Source organism: Heliangelus exortis, chromosome 15 (genome assembly GCF_036169615.1).
Source record: "Heliangelus exortis chromosome 15, bHelExo1.hap1, whole genome shotgun sequence".
Lineage (NCBI taxonomy): Eukaryota > Metazoa > Chordata > Aves > Apodiformes > Trochilidae > Heliangelus > Heliangelus exortis.
Window position 1 is genome coordinate 13330421 of NC_092436.1, and position 23709 is coordinate 13354129.

General features: G+C 38.0%; 1 protein-coding gene across 10 annotated transcripts in view; it reads right to left on the reverse strand.

The window, feature by feature from the left end:
- Positions 1-23709, reverse strand: part of TENM2 (teneurin transmembrane protein 2) — a 558019-nt gene that overhangs the window by 197951 nt on the left and 336359 nt on the right. For all 10 annotated transcript variants that reach the window (XM_071758386.1, XM_071758385.1, XM_071758384.1 and 7 more), the window contains one exon: positions 5797-6006. In XM_071758386.1, coding sequence (XP_071614487.1) covers positions 5797-6006 — 210 coding nt within the window. The remainder of the gene's footprint in view (positions 1-5796; positions 6007-23709) is intronic.

Here is a 23709-nt window from a genome sequence, read left to right on the forward strand (position 1 = left end):
CAAATAAGATCTCCAACTACATTAATCCATTGGTAGTAGTTCTGATTTCCTTCAGAAAAAAAAGTTTTCTACATACTGGAGTAAACAGCAAGAAAGTGGTGGTAACAATACATTATTAATTATTAAATCCTATATACTGGTACTATCTGTTAAACTCAGGAGATCCTTCTAGATATGTATACTGCAAAATTAACCTAAGCTAGGGTCAGAAGCAGAGAGTCTTACTGCATATTTCAGCTACTACCTCACAGAAAACACTAAACAGTTATATCACCTCAAACCAACACATTTCTCAAATCCTCTCTCTTCACAGCCAAAAGCTGCTTGTGAAAAAAACTCCAAGCAAACGCTGTGTTGTAAGCAATGTCCAAACAATTCTGTGGGCAAATAGCATTCCACTGAGCCAAATGCTTTGCACTATTTATTGTCTGTGAGCAAAAAGCATGTGTTAACACTGAAAAACTGGGCATGGTCCTTCATCAAATCAAATATGAGTTAACTTCTTGAGAATCGTGACATCATCTAATGCATAGTTTAGAGTTTTTCCAAAACCAAAATAGTCTGAAAATTTTTCTGCACCTACTTTCTCATTGCTAGAATGGTTGAAGATTATGAATATATCAAATTATGGATCAACTGTACCAAAAGATTGTGCAAGTAGGTATATCCTAGTTATTTTACTCAGATTCAACACTAAATAGCCTTCCTGTTGGGATTCCAAACTTTGGCTAAATAGGAATAATTCCTATATAAAAAAATAAAGTCAAAGCTGCTGGCAACAAAACCCCTTACCTTCTTTCCAAGTAAGACTAAAACCCAGCCTATTATATTCCATTATGATTGAAGCCACTAAAATGGCATTTCAAGAGGAGTCACTCTGTATGACTAGAAATAAAATGCGTACAATACTGCAGGAAGAAGAAACAAAACTACTGCTACTGTCAGCTGTAAGAAAGCATCCTGGAAAACAGTGTAAGCAACTGACCTTATTTTCAAAGGAAAAAACCCAAGGTCCACTATTTTTCATGGATAAAACATCTAAGTTGGTTCTGTAATATGTGGTTTTTTAAAAAATACTATCAGCAGGTGTACCAGATTTCAAAAGCCTCTTGTCCTTCATCACATATAATTGTACTGCATATTATATTAAGAAATACAAGCAGAGGAATATAAGTGCTGGTAGTTCAATTAAAAACAGTGTAATATCTGTTGCATAGAAGATGACTCCTCAACTGAAATCAGGTTCTAATGAGGCAAAAAGGGAATACATTTTCACATGTTTATAATTACACAGAATTTCCTCAAACATTATTTTTAATAATACATTCCATCAGGTTAACATCATATTTAAAGAAAGTGCATTTTGTGATTTCATTTTAAGTCTGATTCTGAGCAATTATTGTGTCATTGTTCTGCAGTAGAAAGGTTGAATTCATTTACTGTGTGGTTATGCGAGTTATGATTGATGTCACTTCTCAAAATGATAAACCAATCACCCCGATGATGTAATGTCATTTTAAGAGTGTTATAATCACATTTCTCTCAAAGTGGAAGCTCTGATGAGTTCTAACAAAGATTTATTGTAGATTAAAGGCCCGCATAATATCAACAATAGACTGCTCATTTGATGAAAGACTTGATTAGGTAATTTTTTTAGGCAAATGAGTTTTCCAGATACATCAAGAATGGCTATTGTGAAGGGCACAGGTATCCTGGTTTGGGCCAGGATAAAGCTAATTTTGTCTTGTAATTTTGCTTTCAGTTAAGTCCCTTGCAAGTAGCTGTGCTTGCTGAAATTAACAGCAAGTTTCTCAGGCAGTGTCTGCTTCTGGGACTGCTCACACTCCATGTTTATAGTTACTGCTAGAGACTGGTATGCAGAACCAGGGACACTGCTCAGCTCTGAGGAACATTTTGCCCTCCAGAAAAAGAGTAAAGAGGTCACACCTGCAAACCCTCCATTAGGGAGGAACGGACAAGATAAATGACCAAAATTGACCAAACAGAGGATTCCATCCCATACATGTCGTACTTGGTATAGATCTTATCGATCACAAGGGTCAAAAACATTGCCCTTCTGCCTTCTTTGTTCAGCCCTTCACTTTTGTCCTTCTTCCCCTGTCCCTGTTTGCTTTGGCATCCTGGGAGGATTCCATCCATTCCTCTGCCTGTGGTCCTGATCCATTACAGTCTGAATCTGTGTGTTCCTGCCTCCAGCTCCCAACTGCTGCTGACTCCAGGAGTCCAGCCTGGACTTTCCCAGGGCTTCCCTGCAGCCTTGGGAGTGATGTGAGCATTACTGGGGGACAGGAGGGAGCAACCTGGTATAATTTTATGTATATTTGTATATATTTAATAATTTTTCCTCTTTATTATTACTCTTCTATTAAAGCTGTGTAGCTTACTTTCCAACCCATCAGTCTCTCCCCCTTATTCTCTCTCCTTTCTTCATCAGGGAGGGGGATTAATAGAGAGCATCTGTCATTTGGTTAACTGCTGTCCCAGTGTCAAACTGTGACAACAGGGAAGTCAGTATATGTAGATGAGTATCACCTCCTATGCAGGAAGACTCATCTTAAACTTGTTGAGAAGCTATCCCGTAACTGTAGAGGCTGAAGCAAGCATAAGTGTACAGTCACACAAAAAAGAGGACACTTATTGTCTGGTGTAACCACTACGAGACTTCTACAGTAATTAATCTTCAGCATTTACTTAGAAGACTATGACAGAAATGCTTAAAGAACCCAGAGAGTGCCAGCAAATATTCATTAATGATTAAAGATTACCTGGAATCTATGCCTTAGGTCTAAATATCTAAAAGTACTCAATTTTAACCCGACACCAAATTCAAACAAAAAACTCAGCTTATTTTTTTTCTCCCAAATGTCTGCCTATGTGTTGCTAAGTTTCCATAGGTACTAATACAGAATTAAAAAAATTATTTTTAAAAAATTAAAGAATAATAGAAGCATGGTCTACCTTTCCATATCACCTAGATGGTTAAAGCAATTCTGAAAATCTTACAGGAACAAGGATGAGCTGCAGAAAGAGGTGAGCTTTTCTCATTTAAGGTATATATCATTATCTATGATATTTTGTTATAAACACTCTGAAGGTAAAACTGTGAGGACTACAGAAAACAAAAGAGATTGCTAGAATCACTTCCTGGACCTGCTGGCCACACTGTTCCTGATCCAGGCCAGGATGCCATTGGCCTTCTTGGCCACCTGGGCACACTGCTGGCTCATGTTCAGCTTCCTGGCAATCCAGACTCCCAGGTCCCTTTCTGCCACTCTGTGCCCAGCCTGGAGCTCCCCATGGGGTTGTTGTGGCCAAAGTGCAGGACCCGGCACTTGGCCGTGTTGAACCTCATCCCGTTGGAATCAGCCCAACTCTCCAGTCTGTCCAGGTCCCTCTGCAGAGCCCTCCTGCCTTCCAGCTGATCCACACTTCCCCCCAACTTGGTGTCATCTGCAAATTTGCTAATGGTGGACTCAGTCCCCTCATCTAAATCACCAATGAAGATATTAAACAGAACTGGGCCCAGCACTGATCCCTGGGGGACACCAATTGGATGCAGCACCGTCCAGCACCACTCTCTGGGGGCTTCCAGCAGTTCCTAACCCAGCACAGAGTGCTCCTGTCTGAGCCCTGGGCTGACAGCTTTTCCAGGAGAATGCTATGGGTGTCAAAGGCTTTGCTGAAGTCCAGGCAGACTCCATCCACAGCCTTCCCCTCATCCACCAGGTGGTCACCTGATAATAAAAGGAGATCAGATTGGTCAGACAGGATCTGCCCTTCCTAAACCTGTGCTGGCTGGGTCTGACCCCCTGTCCCTCCTGTAGGTGCTGTGTGATTGTCCCCAGGATGAGCTGCTCCATAACCCTGCCAGGCACTGAGGTCAGGCTGACAGCCCTGGAGTTTCCTGGGTCCTCCTTCCGGCCCTTTTTGTGGATTGGTGTGACATTGGCCAACTTCCCATCATCTGGGACCTCCCCAGTGAGCCAGGACTGTTGGTAAATGATGGAGTGCATCTTGGTGAGCTCTTCCACGAGCTCCCTCATCACCCTGGGGTGGATCCCCTCTGGTCCCATAGACTTTTGACGATCCAAGTGGCTCTGCAGGTCACGAGCTGTACCCTGCAGGGTTACAATTCAGCTTCTTATTTCTGTCTACAATCCCTAGAAGCAGCTGTCCTCAGGACCAGTCTTCGAGTTGAAAACTGAGGTAAAGAAAGTGTTAAATACCTCAGCCTTTTCCTCATCTTTGGTAACTATATTTCCCCCCATGACTAACAAAGAATGGAGGTTTTCCCTGCCCCTCCTTTTGCCATTGATGGAGGAAGACTTTTTGTTATCCCTAACAGAAGTGGCAAGATTAAGTTCTAATTGTGCCTTTATTTATTTTATTTATTTTTTTGCCATTTGTATGGTTTCCACTCATTTGCCCATTGCAAATTTTGAGATCTGGAGCTACCCAAATCCTCCTGAAGTAAGTAAAAAACCCCAAACCTCAAAAATGGTATAATATTTTCCACCCTCAAACCTCAAGTAAAAAGAAAACATTCACAATCTCTGAATTATAACTTCTATATCTAATTATATTTTAATGTATCTGAGATAGAGATTGGATCACAGGATTTAAGAACAATGCAGCATGGAAGGAACCCTAGAAGGTCCCTAGCTCAGCCTCCTGACTTTCAGGTCAGAATTTAGGATTTAAACCAAACTGTTCTTAAAAACCTCCAAGGACAGAGATTGCACAGGCTCTCTGGGCAACTTGTTCCAATATAATGCTTAAGGAAGAGGCTTCACCTTATACTGACTGACTCCATCTTACATTTCAGCTTATTGTTTCATCCTCCTAACATGCACCACTGGCTAGCATTTAAAGGGCATTGTTGCAGTGTACTGTGCACACCCACAAAGGCCAGCAGTTCCACAATGCATGTAATCCCCATTACTGTTCAGATCTGTATTGCTACAGGAAAGTGCAACCTTAGAAGAACAGAAACTGCATACAAGATACAAAGTCCTAGAGTCAAGATAAACAGGCAGGAAATGCACAGGTGATATCTAAGTTTAAAAAGAAAAAAAAAAAAAAAATCACAAATACGGAGCTATAATAGCCTTCCTTAGTCTGTATTTCTAAAAAGAATTGCATCTTGATTTCTCAACATTTTGGCTGTCAAAGTCAGCATCTGTTAACACAAAAGACGAAAAAAAGAAACCCCTAAACACTACAAATTAGGTGACTGATAGCAAAACTGCAAATGTTTTAAAACAGTGGCTTCAAAGACAAGCCTTAATTTGATGAAAAATAGCAGTATCTTAGTTAACTGTGACATTGGGAGTACAGAATCAGACAGATTCTGAAATAAGAACAGACATGGAATGGCAGAAGCAGCACACATTATTAGATGTACAGAACCTCATCATCTACATGAGATGCAGGACTAGCCTATGCAGAACAAAAAACCACTGTGCACACACTGCTTTATTACATGACCGACCAAGGAGCAGGTAAACTACTTTGATAAAGAAACCCCTCTGATGAAAAGAATTAAGTAGTAATTTTTAAACAACTTCTAACACTCCTAAAACTAAAAAGCTCTCTATAGTAAAATGAAAGAAAAACTCGTGCATGGTATTTCCAAAAAATCCCTTTGAAATACAGCAGCAAGATTTTTCTGCACCTCGTTTCCCACACGTGGTGATGTAAGAACGCATTCAAAAAATGCATAAAACCAACACAAACATGTCACAAACAAACTCAATACATTTGCAATTTTCTTACCACTGCTGGAAGGCTGCTGTGGCCCCGAACACGCTCTTAGCAGATAGGAGTTAGGAGAGAACTCCTCGTCAGGATTTGTGTCCATGATTTGATGGGACGTATTGCTGTCTAGCAATGGCATCTGGCAGCTAACGGGCGGAGGATTATGAGAACTGGGCAGCTGAGCAGATGGGAGAAGGCTAGACGAGGATGTAGGTGGAATGGGACGACCTGGGAAAGAGGACACAGGGATCAAAGATCAGTAATGAGTGTAATGAGAAAACCCAAACAGCCAAGTAATTGCACTGTAACTGTCTGTTGTCACACACAATTACTGCAGCACAAAGCCCCAAACCTCTCCACTGGAACAAACTTGTCCCCTTGTTTCATATTCAAGGCATTATGAGCAGCTGGGAATTCATCCCAAAAATCTCTCTGCAGCACCATCCAGTCAGTCCAGCACCATCTCTGGTCTCATCCAGCACCATCCTCTGCAGTCATCCAGTGAGCTGAGGCATGTGCCCAGCACTGGACCTGGCACAGGCTGCTCTGGGGAGCACGGGCACACAGCAGCCAGGCCCTCAGAGGCCCTGACCTGTATTCTCAGATGCTGCAAAATGTAATCATATCAGCTATGTTTGACCAGAAGAATTTTCACAAAAATAGTTGGGTTTGGGGTTTTTTTGCTAAATAAGGCCAATGAGAAAGAGGACTACAAATGAGCTGATTTCTGGAATTAAAACACATATTGGTAGTAGTCTCCTAAAATAATGGTGGTGGTCTGAATTTGATGTTGTTTTGTTTGTTTGTATGGGTTTTTTAGCCATGAAATTGCTCCAGTAGAGGAATTTATTAGAGGCACATAACAAGAACCATTTGAAGGCTACCTTCTAAGGTTTTCCCTTATTGTAGATGCTTCCAAAAACCACTGATGCATGTAACAAGAAGCAGAGGAGACATCAGGACTGAAAGGGAATTACTCTATTTATAGAGATCGGCTAATGGGTGAGATCATAATATGGGTAGGAAATTCTAAGCTTTCCTGGACTTTCACTCCCATTTCCTTCTGCACTGGTTTTGCAGAACTTCTTGCCTAGCTCTCCAGACAGATCTATTTCAACACTGAAACCCAAGCCTTAATGTCTACAACATACCTCAGCCTGTAAGAATCGTTAACTAAACTGGTTGACTAAAGTAGTGGCATTAAGCCACAAAAAAAATTGTTAATATTTATTTATTCTTTGCTTTTGTGAACTGCCCACTCATAACTTATAATCAATATGCATTCCATCTAATGCAAACAGATGAAGACCTTGGTTTGGTCTATTAGAACTTGACCAGTCATGGTGCTGAGGAGAAGAGGACGAATGTGCATTCTATTCTGATCTCTGGAATTTTATCTGTTGCACCGGAGAAATTTTTCATGAATAATTCATGCATAGGAAAATATGACCTCTGCGACACTGCCAAAGTCTGTGAGGCAAAGAAAGATTAGCAGCGTGCTAGCTACAAATGTTAAAATGGAGCAAAACTACATAACATGGTGCATTCTTATTTCCATCAGTCTCAAAGAAACAGTAGCAAATATACACTGGCTTTCTCACTCTCACTCACTTTCTCTTCATTTATGGAATCAAGAAACCCTCACTTCATATGAATTACACTAAAGTTTAGACACCTAATTTCAAAAGAACTTCAATCAACCAAAAGTATACATAGATACTAAAGAAACTTCCAGTGCATGGTACCAGCAAATAGCATAGACTATTTTCTAACCTTCAAAAAGTTTGATGTAAAATAGCTGGAGATAGGCAAGTGACTGTTAGGCTTGTTTCTTATTATATTTTTAGCACTGGATAAATGGATGATAAGACCAAATGACAAAGTTATCATATGACAGAAATGGGTTTAAGATATTCCATAATAAGCCTCATCCTACCATCTTTCTGCTAGAGAATACTTAATATGAATTGGCTGTTTTCCTTGTGGACTTGCATTTACAAGGAAATAATTCTAATATTGGTGACAGGAATAATTACTGTTATTATTAATGATTATGCTATTCCTATGAAATACTACCGTGAATATCCTAAACACTCAACGGAAGTGATTGAGCAAAACGAGTTTCTCATTAATTCTTTGCAACGTGTTGGCAACAAGCAGAGAGGCTCAAGTTTGTTACGCCTCAGACAGGAATGTGACACTGTGCCCATTGTGTGAGTAAATTTTCCAAATACTCTGTCTCTGCTTCAACATTATTAAGTTAAAAGAAGAAGCTTTATAAGTTCAAAACTGCATTTACTGTATCATATGAAAATATATTACTGTATTATAAAAACAATGGACATATGAGGTTACAAGATGAAGGGACAAAGATTTTTCTAACTGTGTAAGCTGCATAGGGTATTTCAGAGAAATTTAGATAAGTTTTTGCAGAATACATTGAGAAAAATTAAAAGAACAAGATGTCTTTTTCCAGGAAAGCTAATCACACTGTTCTCTTTCCTGATATAATACAGCTCCCTGAAGATGAGGTAAAATGTCTAATTGCTACAGCTCTATTCCTAGCTTAGAGGAAAGTATCCAGTTGTTAAAATATTACATGATTTTGGTGGGAAGTTGGCTCCAGAGGAAGGTTTGTTCCTAAGCAAATGCTAATTGAAAAATTGTTCACCCTAAAACCTATTGCTAATCTCTTCTGTGGTTACATTTCCTAATAAGCTGCCAAATTTGAACAAAAGCTTTCCCATCATTGGGCTTAATATTTCTGTGAAGTTGATTCTTTTGGCATGTTCTTTGGCCATAAAATTCCTGCTACAGCTTTTCCCTCTACAGCAGAGGGGCTCTCTGCACAACTTTCCACTCCCAGCCCCTGAAAAACAGAAGGTATATTAAGACACCCAACCTTCTGTAAAATTTGGTGCTGAGTTGAAAAATTACTGAAGAGGAACAGAAAGAGACACTAAGTTTTGTTACCTCACAAAAATTAATCTGAAGGGTAACTCTCTGCTGTACCACAGCTGAGAATGGTTGCAGAACTACTGAGGAGAACTGAACACATGCAGTTAGGCTATAAAGAGCATGCTAAATACAATTTATTACTATATACTATTAAGTTAGAATTAAGATGTTCATGCTGTTGAATACTAATACATTGGTCAAGTTCAATGCATAGTTCCTCTTAAAAGAACAGACTGATCTTGACAGGTTTTGTAATCCTGAGCTTTTTGCAGACTCATTTATGTCTGCAGATACCACAAGTCATATTCTGAAATTCCTTATCTCTGGATATGATTCCAAATTTCCACCACTTCACAATTAGACCTGCAGTACCACACAGGATAAAATATGCTGTGACATATAGTAACATGAGTATTCTATTACACTGCTGATTTCAGAAGCTAAATCCATAATGTAAATAGGATTTTGTGCAATTTGTGTCTAGTCTTTGTATATTAATACAGTAGAGCTTCCATGAGTAAGATTTAACTCTAGTTATGCATTGATAGAAACCCAATGTAATGGATACTTATTTTTACTGACAGCAATAACATAATTGTGTAATACACCAAAAGAAGCAAACTAGATACAAATGATACAAAGTTTAAAAGCAGATAGTCTACAGTAGCAAAACCCACTATTCGTTCTTCTTCTAGCAGGTATTCATATGCATGTTCAGACTGCTTGCACTCATGCATAGCAGACTTGTACAGATACTAAACACAGCATCTTCAAGGCATTTTTTTAAAAAAAAAACAAACAGACAACAACAAAAAGCCTTTCCTCTACCATCCTCTCCCCCCTATTACTTACTCCTGTAATTTATTTTATCTTGCTATTTAGAGTTGAGTAAAACAATTGATAACTGTTCTTCTGGAGAGCATTCTGATTTGGGATAGCTTTGGGATTCCATGCCACAAGGCACCTTATCCTGCAAAGGCCATTTTTACCCTCCTAACACTTTATTTTTAACCCTAAAATTCAATCACAGACAGCACAGACTTCTTGTTTCCATTTAAAATTTTTAACATTGTCACATCTTTCTGCACCAGCCCAGGAACTTCTATAAAACCATTACTCAACTACTGCTACACTTCCAATTGTCTAAGGATTTAACCTGTCAGAGAATCAACATTCAAAAACTGTGTCATGCTTGTACCTTGTAATGATACCAAAGCCCCACAGTCACCTTCAACAAGACACCAACAAAAGCTGAGTATGCAGCTCAGACGTTCGTGTGAGGCATTTCTTTATTCCCTTTGTTAAGGACAGTTTCACAGCCAGACAGAGGTTGAGCAAGGCACAAACTTACAATTGTGAACCTGCCATGTGTGGCCATGGTATTCTGTGGCAATAGGGTGGGTGACACAGCAGACTGTCTCAAGCCCAGGCACTCACTAGACAGCTCGGAAGAGTTCTGTTCATCTTAATCACAATAAGGTATTTGGAAAAGAGATACTCTGATCGCTCTTAGCCTAAAGGACCAAACCCATGACCACACTGAATTGAAAAAAAACATCCAAAAAAACTACAATCCCAAAAAACCCCTTTCTTCAATCACTCCTAGCATAAATACACATAAATGAAGGAAACAATCAGAGAAGAGAAGAAGGCTGCTTATTAGCCATTGAACTATTTGAGTGATGCACTTTCCATACAACCCATTACTTCTCCTGCAAAGGACCTCTGAAGTATTGTGGTTGCTAAAACCGTGAAATCCTGGTCTCTAAATTCCACCATGGTGCGTGCCAGGAAGCAGGGAACAAAAACGACAAAAACAAACACAATTTAAAAATTTTGATACATGAGCAGGCACTGCATAAATATGCATTAGAGCTACTAAGATGATTAAGGGAGTGGAACATCTCCCTTATGAGGAACGGCTGAGGGAGCTGGGTCTCTTTAGTTTGGAGAAAAGGAGACTGAGAGGTGACCTCATCAATGTTTTCAAATATGTAAGGGGTGAGTGTCAGGGAGATGGAGTTAGGCTTTTCTCAGTGGTGTCCAGTGATAGGACAAGGGGTAATGGGTGTAAATTGGAGCATAGGAGGTTCAAGTTGAATATCAGAAAAAATTTTTTTACTGTAAGGGTGACAGAGCCCTGGAACAGGCTGCCCAGGGGGGTTGTGGAGTCTCCTTCACTGGAGACATTCAAAACCCGCCTGGACACGTTCCTAGGGGATGTACTCTAGGGGGCCCTGCTCTGGCAGGGGGGGTTGGACTAGATGATCTTTTGAGGTCCCTTCCAACCCCTAGGATTCTATGATTCTATGATTCTATGATTACAAAACTACATCTTGAAGAGCTCTTAATTAATCTTTCAGCTAACTGTACTATAGCATAGCACTACTACCCAACAACATATGCAATCTAACTCTATATATATATATATTTCATAGTTAAATAAATATAACCACAGAGATACACACACAAAATATTCAAAAAAGAAGGTCTAAAGGATTAATCGAGACTCCTCCAATAGCCATTTTGCCATTAACTATGTTTGGGCAAAGATCACAACCTGTTTGTTATCCACAAAGTTATCCACATTAACACAAAAACTTAGAAAAGATCTGAATCCCAGAGGCAGTAAATTCTGACCTCAAAGCTTACTGTATTTGCAATGGAGTTCTCAAGCCCTTCACCCATCAGGAAACTCTCAACTTCTAACTTCACTGGCATATGTGCAGCAAAAATCTACATAGATTATTCAAGCCCATGCATTTTCATCATGTATCACTGAGAATTTTGTATACCTGAACAGAGTATTTTCACTGATAAATTACACTTATGAAGGCATATTCCTATGTATATTACCATCATACCACAATAAGCAAAGACAGAAGGTGGCTTAGAAACAATGAAAAGAGCATTCCAAAAGAGACCTAGACACAGTAAGTCATCACCTGTAATCTAGTCAAATATGAATCACTGAATACAAATCAGGACTCTGGGTTTGTACCTTTTGCACTTAGCAAAATGAACACCACCTTCTGTGACTGTGCAAAAAAAAAAAAAAAAAAAAAAAAAAAAAAGAAAAAAACCAAACAAACACAAAATCCAAGCAAGTGCATGAACAGAGTAAAAGTAATAATAACAGCAACAATAATAACAAGAATAATGTAACTAAAGTATGGGCAATAATATGCCCTAAGAGGCAATTTCTATCAACTTGTTGAGATTGATTTGTGGTTTTTGTCAGTAACTCCTCTGCAGGCCACACAGAGAGCCTGCTTATGCAGTTTTCACCCACACACCAGAGCTTCTACTCTGACAAGTAAGAAACAGTGGAGCTGTCTGTGAAGTGTGACAGCTACATCTACAGCTATGTGTTAGTGGACTGTATGCACAACAGGTTGGCTGCCAGCCCGAGACAATCTGAAGGAAGACTTCACTTGGGTTCCTGAAGCCCAGAGACTTTTCTTGCTTTTTTTCAGTGGGTTTTTCATTTCAAGGTGGCTGAAATGTTGCAAGGCTTGTGCTGCGGTTCCCCTGAGCAGCAGGAGCCGACCAGCAGTGTTGCTGAGTCACAGATCCATCACATCACCAACACATGAACTCCTGTTGTGTTCAGAGTGAGTGAAAGCATTTATGTTGGCAAGATCTCCAAAGGGAACACTGCAGCCAAACTACTGCAAGCAACATCCAATTCCCTCTTCTCTCAAGCATGCGTTGGAACCAATTCTTCTCTCAACCACAGCCAAGTTTTCTAGAGCCCTTTGGCAAAACAGCAAAAAACAAAACCAACTTTACGGGGACAAAAGCCCTTAGGAAAAGGGCACCAAAGAAACTAACCCATATCTGCACCTCCTTTTTGAAAATACAAATTAGTAACATAAGATGATCTGATGCAGCATAAAATACAGGTTTGAAAGATGCTTCAATTCACACTGTGCAATCAAAATAGTGCATTTCTGTAGAAAACATAATCCTAGAACTCATGATCTATCTGTGCAGGTATAGCATTTCAATAGTCCAGACATTAAAATGCTCTTTAAATAAAATCCTCCTAAAAATCAAGACTGTTTCTTCTTAGACACGTTATAATCTTTATTTACATTTCAAAGCAATCCTACAGAGGATGGGGTGGAGGCAATGCTAAATCAAGGAAATCCCAAGCAAACAGAAATAAATCTAGACTCTTTGTGACAGTAATGCATGAAGTCTCACTGGTTTAGCATGGATGTAGTACCGGTAAAATTTCTGCAACAATAAATCTTTCCTAAGGTATTATATGTGATAGAAAAAAAAAAACAACAAAAAACAAAACCAATTTGAAAATAGCAATCAGATTGTTACTAAAAAAGAGGAAAGTACTCCATGCTAAAAAATGCCCATATTTAATATATTCCTCTCCACTGCCCTCTGAGGTAGAACCATAACCTGTACACCTAGAAACACAGTTTGAGAACTGTAGGTAACAGAAAAGGGACGAATGAAGGATAACCAGAAAATCCTAGTCTCTGTTTTTTATTACAAATGCATTCTACAAACATGTTCAAGTTTTATTTTCCTCAAACCATTTAAACTCTCTATCTGGTTAATATGTCCTGAAGTACCGCCCATATGTAGTTCTTGAATATGAAGATCACCATAAGACTGGAAGATACTATCATTACTAAAATCTGTGCAGAAGAATAAGACTAGCTTGGAAATCAATCATTCCTCTCCTTTCAGTGTTAAATTAATTTTCCTTAGCAATCCATCTACAAAATATATCAGTTTCACAGAATTTGGGTATTAAAAATAAGCAGTCATGACTAAAATTATCTAAACCGATCCAGTATGTAAAGGAATAATTTGCTGCTGTCAAAAGCTAACGTAACTTAATTCTTGTCTTGTTAAATCACCCAACGCTCCTTTCTTTTTTAGTTAAACAAAGATAAATAATAAAAACAATTTGCAGATAGAAGATGTTAGGGTTTTGCAGCTGTTCAATGCCTTTTGGGCTGATTAGATTCTGTAATGAGGAGTTATAAGCCTCATTTTATAAAAGCTGTTGCTGTCTTGGGAAAAAACATCAGTGAATAAGATTAGGAAACTCTTTTCCTTTACAAACCTATTACGCTAGCAAGCTGATTACTTGGCATACGTTTGATACCTTCATAGCTGGAAAACAGTAGTTTGTTTCAGTGATTTTTCGCCATCAATCATAAAGTCAAAAATGTCTTTCCAAAACTTAAAATGCCACTGATTTTGCAACTAAAACCAGAGCAAGACAAAACAGACAAATCCACACAAACATAATTCACATGAACTTGCATTAGCTTAACTTCCCCCCAAAAAGGTTCCACTGAACTAATCATAACTAACGTTACAGTGTGAGAAACTCATCAGCTCCCTATTCCTTGTGGAACAAAAATCACATTCTTAGCTAAGAAATGTGTTTAGAGGAAGCTTATTGGAAGCTTTTTTTGGAAGCTATTTACCATCATATGTGGCAAAGTTTCCGCCTCCAGAGCAACTTAGTAATACTTGCAGCTTTTAAAAACTGTCAAGAAAGAAAATTTTGTATTTACCAAATTATCAGCTTGTACAGAGCTAAGCATTCATGCCAGGGAATTCCACTAATGAAAGGTTGTAATTAGGCCCTAGGTAGGTAATTAGCAGCCACACTATGAAGTCTATCTCCTTACATAAAACTACAAGTACTTGCTTTGATTTTTAATCTAGTGACACAGAGTTCAGAGACCATGCTGTGCTAAAAACTTGTTTCCACTGTCCAGACATCTCCTGTTTACCATCATCTTGTTTTACTGAAATTCTAAACACTGTTAAACAGCCACTAATGCCATCTACACTACATATCCTACCGCATGATGCTGGTTTTATTTCTACTAGAAAGATCTAGTTCCAGAAATGCTTTAACAATTAGTAATTCAGGTGCCTGGAGTCAGTAACAGGTGGGAAAAATATAGCACAATCTTGAACAAGCATGAGAAAACTCCAACCTGTAATTATATAACAAGCCCTGTGAAAGTAATTCAAATCCCTTAACTAGCCCTGAAGTTGGAAAATTATGAGGGAGTTTGTGTTAACACTTTGACACCCCCTGAAAAATAGCTCTAATTTCTGATGAACTAACGTGAAATGAATTCAAGACTCCTCATGATCAGTATTATCTAAGTGCCTAAACAATATGCTTAACATCTGCTCTATCACACAGTGCAGTGCCAGTATTCTGGCGAATTCTGCTTCAGGTTATCAAAGTCTACTTTTGTAAGTCACACCAATTATTTGAATACAGCATTCCTCTTTTCTTCCTAAATGTGTGTGGAATGCACCTCTGAATTAGTGCTAAGTAGCTGCTGTGATACACTCTAGAGTGCTGGGAGATACTAAAGTGCAGTAAGAAAACTAGGAAAGGTATGATGGGAATAAAGCTTTTGATACTGGTGTTGAAAATTACATAGTGTCTTGAAATTCACATTTTTCCTGCTTTATCTGGCTTCCTCTCTCAAGATATAACCATGTTTTTTACACTACCTGTAGAGACATTAGCAGAAGTTTTGGGTGTACAAGGAAACTAAAGGCTTTACTGTCACTGGCAGGATTTTCCACAGCACCAAAGTCTGTAAGCATTTAACTTTCCCGTGTCTTACCGCATCTTCAGGCAGCTAAACATTTTTTTTCCTTAAACATTTAATGGGTGCTATGAGTGTTTAAGACTGCCATAACATTTTACACTCAACATCTGTGTGCCCTGACAAATTATCGGTCCCTGTAACACCATTTAATAGCAAGCCACTGTGAAATCTTAGCTCCATAGAAGTCAAATTGCATCTTAGTATCTTTGCCTTCAGCACAGCCAGGATTTCACCCTAGAGTCCTAAAGTGGTTTTGCGCAGAGAGATCTTTCAAACTCAGTCTTTTCCTGACAGGAACACCAGGCTGCTGCGTTCATTCAGCTCAGGATGGTACCCTGTGCTCAGATCTAGACACACAGCTTGGAGCTAAACGCAGTGATCAAAGAGAGAAATGAAATGCCATCACTAAGATGGAGCTAGGCCTGTTGAGCCATTTAAAACTCTCTGTAATGACTTCCAGTAAAGCTGACTATTCCCTGAAGACAACACAGAATATGGAAAGTACCTGACAACAGGATTATGGACAAAACAAACACACCACTTGCAAATAGCAATTTAAGTGCAGATAAAACTTCGTCCAGTCCCTGTATTGGAAAAGGTTTGAAATATTTCCATCTTTGTAAACTTGATTTTCAGATCAGAGTTTGGGAAGTGGATTCAAATAAAAAATCAGAATATAAATTATGGAAAAAGGGACAATATCATTTACTGTCTGTGAGCCACACCTTAAACAAACACTGGAATCTGCTCCCTTTCCTTTAACAAAAGCTGAGAACTATTTCTCTTAAGTGAGGTTTAGAAAAATTTCACTTCTTCTATTATGATTTAGCCAAAGTCAAGTCCTTCCAAGTAGCAAATTAATAAGACAACATCTCACAGAATGGCTTGGATTGGAAGGGACCTTAAAGATCATCTACATCCAAGCCCCTGCCACGGGCAGCCTACCAGACCATTAACAATTTAGCATTGCTGCAGTCACCATAATAAATGGCACTCAGAGAGAACAGTTCAGAAAATGAAAAAGATAAAATTTCCTCTTAATGTAAAGAAATGGCATACATTAAATACTACTATGTGGAAAAGGGAGCTTTACTCTGCAGGACTAAGAAAATCTCTAACCTGATTAAAAGTCATACGCAAGCAACAAATCAAGTGCTTGGTTAAAAAGGTAAGAAACCTTTTCAATACAGTTACAGTTAAATGTGCCAGAACAGAAGACACATTTTTTCCCCTCAAAATAAACAGGTTGTGTTCCACACCTTTTGGTAAAGCAAAAACCCCACACAAAGTCAACAGGATATAGACTGGCTTAAATGAAATACACAATGAAATACCAAATAGTGCATTCATCTTTAAAATAATGACAGTTTCTCTCATCTTTTTGATCTGAAAGCACTTTATAAGTACAGCTCAAGAATCCATGGACAGAGAAGAATTAAAGCAACTGATGCTGAAATATGCTACTTAGGAATCCAAAGTTTGTTTACACCATTACAAGGCACTCAAATATATATCCCCATAAATGACAAGGTCCCAGCAGCAAATTAACAAGAACAATTTTCCTGTCTCAGGAGCTGTCAAAATGGTCTCTGTTAGCCAATTTATCTTACTCTAGCACATCTCTGGTGCTTGTCAATCAATACGTGAAACATTTGGTGCTGATTGCCATTTTTCTATCCACTTCCTTTTGCCTCTTGTACCAGGCAATTTACTGCAAGTCAATCAAGGTTGAAGCAGACCTTGTTTAAATAAAACACTGTTGAGTTCTTTCACACTAACAATTTCAAAAACAGAACGAGCTGTAGCTTTTCACATTTACATTTATACTACTTTTTCTGTTTTTCCCAAATGCCATGCTCAAGCTATAAGTCATAACTAAACTCAGCCAAAGGCTTATGGAGAAGTCAGGGAAGATGAACTGAATATTACTGTATATGCTCTCACTGTCAGAAATTCAGTCTATCAACAGGGACAGAGAACATTTAAGCAGTCTGGGATTATTTCTTTTTCACCCTTGCATAAAGTCAGGTCTCCACACCAAACAACTTCTAACTTGTCTTAACTTCTTAACTCAGGATAATACTTTGAAATATTAGTTTACACTGAAATTTTAAGGTAAAATGAGACCAAGTACTGTATTTATAACTTTGTGTCACAAATAAAAGGATGGAAAAAAACAATTCTCCCATCTAAAAACCTCTCTCTTAAAACACACTGCAGCTTCCCTCTCACTTCCTAATGAAACAGTTCCAGACCAGCTCCAGGTCTAACTTTGGCGTTACCTGTAAGCAGTGAGGTAGAGAAATATAGCAGAAACAGTTTCCTTTGCCACATATACTACCTGTTGTACAATCAAAACAACATTTGCATATACTATACAACACTTACCAAATAAGGTTTTTAAAAACTGAATTGTTTCTGCCCAGAAACACTTGGTTTTAAAAACAATGCCTATGTAAATTTTCTACTGTGTACAATACAATGCTATTTCAGTTTTCAGGTTCACATGGATTCTAAAATTATCCATGTGATCATTCACAACAGTGGAGCATAAAACTACTATCTTCTGAGTTAGAATGGCAATTAAGCACCTGAAGCACAGATTTCTGTACTACAACTACACAGAGTGACAGCAATTTATTCAGTTTGATCTCCTTACTTACTAAACACATACACTACAATGTGACATAACAGCAAAAAAAGCAAATTAAGTCATGTCAACCCCTAGTATTTCACAATAAACTCATTTACTAGTACTTTAGTATGAGATGTAATATCTTCTCAATCCATAGTATATATGAAAAAAATCCATAAAACACCTGTAAGAGACTCAAAAGACCCACTGAAAAATAAAGCAAGCGTATTATAAAGAGTAACAATCCCCGGTACTATCCTCTGCAGTATTTCAAATTCATTATATTATGCTAACGTAATGCATGATACAACTCAAATGGATTGTATTTCACTATCATTTGGAAAAAGATACTAGTTCATTTATAAAAGATATGTTACAGGTTTTAAAACCTGAGTCTCATAATGGGTTGTCTTGCTATTTCTCCTCAGTAGCTGGGCTCATACAGGTAACTCTTTGGAGGCAGTCCCCAGCTTAAGGATCTTCCATTATGCTACTGCTAATCATACGAAAAATAATTAAAAAACCACCTAATATATGAGCATTAGGTATATACTGCAGATGTACATACAGACACATACAAACACATACATACACACCCAAGCACATGTGTAAGTAAACGCTGCAGTCATGACTGCCAGCAGCCCCAAACAAAAAGTACTGTAAAGGTAGTATAATGATTTCTGATTCCTAGTTTAGGCTTAACTAATGACAAAAGATTATGGATAATTTTTATTCCTAGTGCTCAAAAAGATGCCTCCTGCACTAGAGCACAAAGAATCACACTTACATTTATTTACCATTTTCAGTGATAGGAGAACACTTAATGTATTAATAGATTTTCCATTCATTCCACCTCACATTTTCTTAAACATCCCTGAAAAGAAAAACAAGGTAATTTTAATCCTCAGAAAGCTCTGGGATTACTGAAACCTAAACTTTGCAAATGTCCAAGGCCATGGTATTTCTAAAGCCTCTCAGCTCTGCGGAAGTTGCAGAAAACTTATGCCTGGATTTTAAGTTTTCAGCTGGACTTTTCTCAGTGGATTGAAAAGCATTTCCTCCAAAATCAAAACAAACACAGCAAATGAAAACCCCTACGCTTGCTTAAAAAGCAAAGATTGTTTTTTCATCACTAACATTTTTTTTTCAAGTTATACCAATTTCTTGGTATACACTTTCTGATTATGAATGGAAAAGGGAACATAATATGTTTCTGCCACAGAAAAAAAGCAGTAAATGAGGGGTGACATTACATGATAGCTGAATGCCCTAAATAAACAATTGACTTAAATCCAGTGAGTTTGAAGGTTTGCCCCTGTCCAGCTCAACCCTCCCACCAGCTCCATCTTCTCAGACTTTCCACCAGGGCCCTACAAAGACAGATGGATTTTCAGGGAATGTAGATGAACTTGTACAACACGGAAGACTGACAGAGAGAAGCAGCTTACAGCCTGTCACATCACCTGCCAAAAGGTGTCAAAGGAATAGCTCGTTACAAGCCTCTCTGAAAAGACTACCACGTATTTCACTAACCTTACTGTTAGCTGTAAGTCCAGGGCTTCTGTCTTTTTCTATCCCTTTGATTTTCCCCCCATTCCAGACTGCTTAAAGCCTAAAATTTAAACCTTAATTTTAACCTGAGCTTGTAATTTTAGCTGCAATTTTAAACTGCTTAAGACCCCCAAATCCTAAGGATCAGTTTTCAACCATCAGTTTGATGCACCTCAGATTACCAGGTAAAGCAAACACTTTCAATAAATTAAGCCACTGGGGAAATATGAAAAGGTAACAATTACTTATCCATACTTCCACTAAAACAACAACTTGCTTATTGACAACATATAACACCTTGCATTAGGAAAATGTTCAGCAATTCATAAAATCTCATCATAATTTTCCTATATCTGATTAATGACCAATTTATTGGAGACACGCCTGAATACCCTACGCAAATGTGTGCACATTTTATCTACTTAAAAATCAACCACACCTTAAAAACAATTTCTCTAATCCAACAACTTCCATCTTTCTCCTGTCAAGATTGTTTCATCTTTATTCAAATACATTTGCAGACATATTCCTGAGTAAATCATTCAAGTATAGTTCCTAACAGTAGAAATTTATATTTTCATATTTAAAGAGTGCAACACTGTGATTCAGCAGTTAAGACAGTCATTCATCATACAAACCCTAGGAGCTGTTTAGAGTCCTTATTGCTCTGACCTCATTAAAATGGAGCAAACCACGAGCTAACGTAAATCTGTCTCTCTGAATACTTACCTCTTCAATTTTTTAATAATTCCACACAAAGGGAAAGGTCAAAGCCAATTTTAAGAGATACAAATACCATTATTATTGCCCTGGTAAACTCTTAGTTATTGGATTTGGTCATGTCCCTGGAGAAAACCATCACTCCTATTTGTGAATGAGTGTTTTTATTGACATGGGGTTTCTTTGTTTTGTTATAGGTTTGGTATGTGGGTGTTTGTAAAAATCCTTTCTTTTTAGTCGTTTTGGTCTTTAACTACTTACTCTCAGTCTCAAACTAAAGCTAAAGTAAATCTCAAGTGTTACAGCTAGACAAGGGTATCTACATAAGGACTAAATTCTAATTCTAACTTCCCTCCAAATGGGACAAAAGGGTTCTTAATTCACTCCTATACTGTAAATCTTGAGGTTTTTTATCTCATTAAGAACATCATTTTTATGATGCTAGATTGAAGGAATTGTTGAGAACACTGAAACAAATATACTCTGGAATGATAATCTAATGATACTGCACAGACTTTGCTTTCTTGTACTATGGCAAGCAAACCACACATATCCCAGCATTGTGCCCCACTGAGAAGCCATTTCTCTATTACTTCATGCTCTTTGGAACTGCAAGGAACTGTGAGCTGCAGTCTCAATTTTACTTAAGAAAAAGAAAAAAGGAAAAAAATAATCAAAATCATGGCTTTCATTTAAAATACAGCTCTTCTCTAGTGACAGTAAGAAGCATTTTCTGTTAGATTTACAGAAAATGGAAATTCTCCTGGCTCCAGGAGATTCTCCAGCTCTGCACTTCATGTGCTACATGCACAATGAACACTGGCATCAAATGTCATGTCTTCTGGTTATCTTAAAGATAGGCAGGGATTCATTCAATAGAACATCTAAAGAATAAGGAGATAAGGAACAAGGAGATATTTACTTATTGTGCCAGAGACAGCCAACAGAAACACATATAGTATTTTCTTTTGCACTGGGGAAATAATAATAACTTTTGTAAAAAGAAAAACAACCCACTCTTATTTCTTGGATAGCTCCATCAATTTAATTGAAGAATTGAAGCTGAAGTCAAATTTATATCATTACTATTTATATGGGTATCACAGCTCTAAATGAGAAAGTATAAGAGTACATGAGACTCAAGTTAATCCTACCTGCTGATTTTCAGGTAGCACTGATTTGCCCCCTGCTAGCCTGCTCCTAACAGGGCACCTGCATAGGCGTAAACTAAAAACTGAGTTGCGAGTTTGAGCTTGCAAGAAATTCAAAGTTGCAATACTTTGAGTTTCATATTTTACGTTAAGACCACTGGAAAATTAATCTTCAAATGACCCTTAAAAAACAAAAAAACAAGCACAGTGCTCAGGTAAAAAGCAGCACCTTGAAAAATTAGACGTGTTACAGATTTCTCTCCTTGATTAATGAGTGCAAATCATAAGCATCTCAGCTGACTGAATTCACTAATATGAAGTCAATACAAGGGATGCCACAGTTCTGCCACAGATTTTGAACTTTTATGGACATATCAAGTATTTCTTATGCATGACAACTAGTAATATACTTGTTAAATACATTTTTTTAAAAATCCGAATAGATCTCAATTGACCCATCTTTTTAATTTTTATTAAACTGTTTGTCATTCTTCCCCTCATTTAGATGCTTGCAAAATAAATATAATTATATACAACTTTAATAACTTTGGTACCTTGAGCTGCAGGTGATAGTGTACTGTATCTATTACCATATTTTAAGCCCCTTTAAGAAGATTGCATTAATTTCCATGATAAGTCGGAGCCCATAATGCATTCCATGATGTGAATAGATGTTAATCACCACAGAATGATTTTCCAGTATACTAAGGAAGCCTTGCTGTATCCAGTAACTACTAACTTTTAAAATTCAATATTGTCACTGAAAGGCTTGATTAAAAGTTTGTAAGAGTAACAATACCCCTGAGAATGGTTTAAGAAAACCAGATTAGTCACCAACTACATAAATAGCCATGTCCTTACTTTAGAAATTATTTGGACTAAAAAAGTTATTTTCATTATTTGCCTTTTCATTATTTGCCCAGTATTAATAGAAGTTATCCATGCATATTTATCTTCTCCCAGTACCATAGAATTAGTACAGCACCTAGCTCAAAGACAGGAGGCAGAAAAGGGTCATTATTAAAATGGTATTGTATTCAATATTACAGGTACTTCACTGAGGAAAAGGTGGCATCAGTCATAACTGTTTTGATAATAGAATATTTAGACTGTTAAAATCCGGCAGGAGTTTACATTTTAAGTCAAAGCCCAGTTTGCTGCTTCAACTTGAACAACCTCTAACAATACAACATTCAAACTTCAGTATGTGTACAAAGTGGAAATTGGCAACATTTTTCTGGAACAAGCCCATTTACAGCTTTTCTACAACCTAAGAGCAACTAAGGAATGTATTTTATGCATTAGCCTGTTCACTGTTATTGCTTTTTTGACAGTTATTTGAAATGGGATGTACCGAAGGCAGTACCTTGCTTTGTAACTATGAGAAAGGTGACCCAAAATGAAGGAACACTGTTTCAAAGGTGTTGCAAAGTGACTCAAGACACAAGCTGAGAAAAGCTTTCAGCTTTCCTCCAGTTTGCCCTCCAGTCAGGCAGGGACACTGGTTATCTGTTTCAGAGCCACACTGACATACATGATACGGAATGAATTAACCCTCAGACCTGCTTTCAACAACCAAGGAAGAAAGAGTCAGCACATTTTTTTGCTGTGATCCATAAATTCAAAAGTTTCACTTAACAATGGATGGCTGCAACCACATTATTGCACATGAGGATTGTACCTCCATCTTCCAACAGATAAAGTATTAATTTTTCGAGGACTGTGGTCAAATAACAAGCTTTTGGTGAGTTTATCACAATGCTTTGGTTTAACACAGTACAGTACAGTAGACTGTAGGAAGCAACCTACTAGTATATTTAGTCCAAGTGTTTGAGCAACTCAGGGTTGATCAAGACCAAGCACGTTGTTACGGGTACTGCACTCTTCAACACTGCCAGCCCTGAGGCACCAACGGGATCCCCAGGAAGCCAATTGCTGGGTTTGACCACCCTCACAGTAAAGAATGCAGTTACAATGCTGAGTAACACCACCATCTTCCCAGCTCCCAGGCAGTCTGAACAACAGAACCAAGTTGACATTTCAAACTCTCCATGTAGTTAAAATTTTATACACAGAGTTCTCATAAAGGAAGATGACTTTTTTTTTTTTTCTTTTTTTCGGCCTGTAGACAAGCAGGTTAAGGTGAGCAGCTAAAAGCCATTATGGCATCACGACAACTCAAACTGTTGTTCCCCATATCAGCAGTTCAGCTACATGCAGACATTTGACTGAGGGCTGCTATTCAGCAGCAAGAGGAGGACTGCATGGACCACATTACCATTATGAGTAT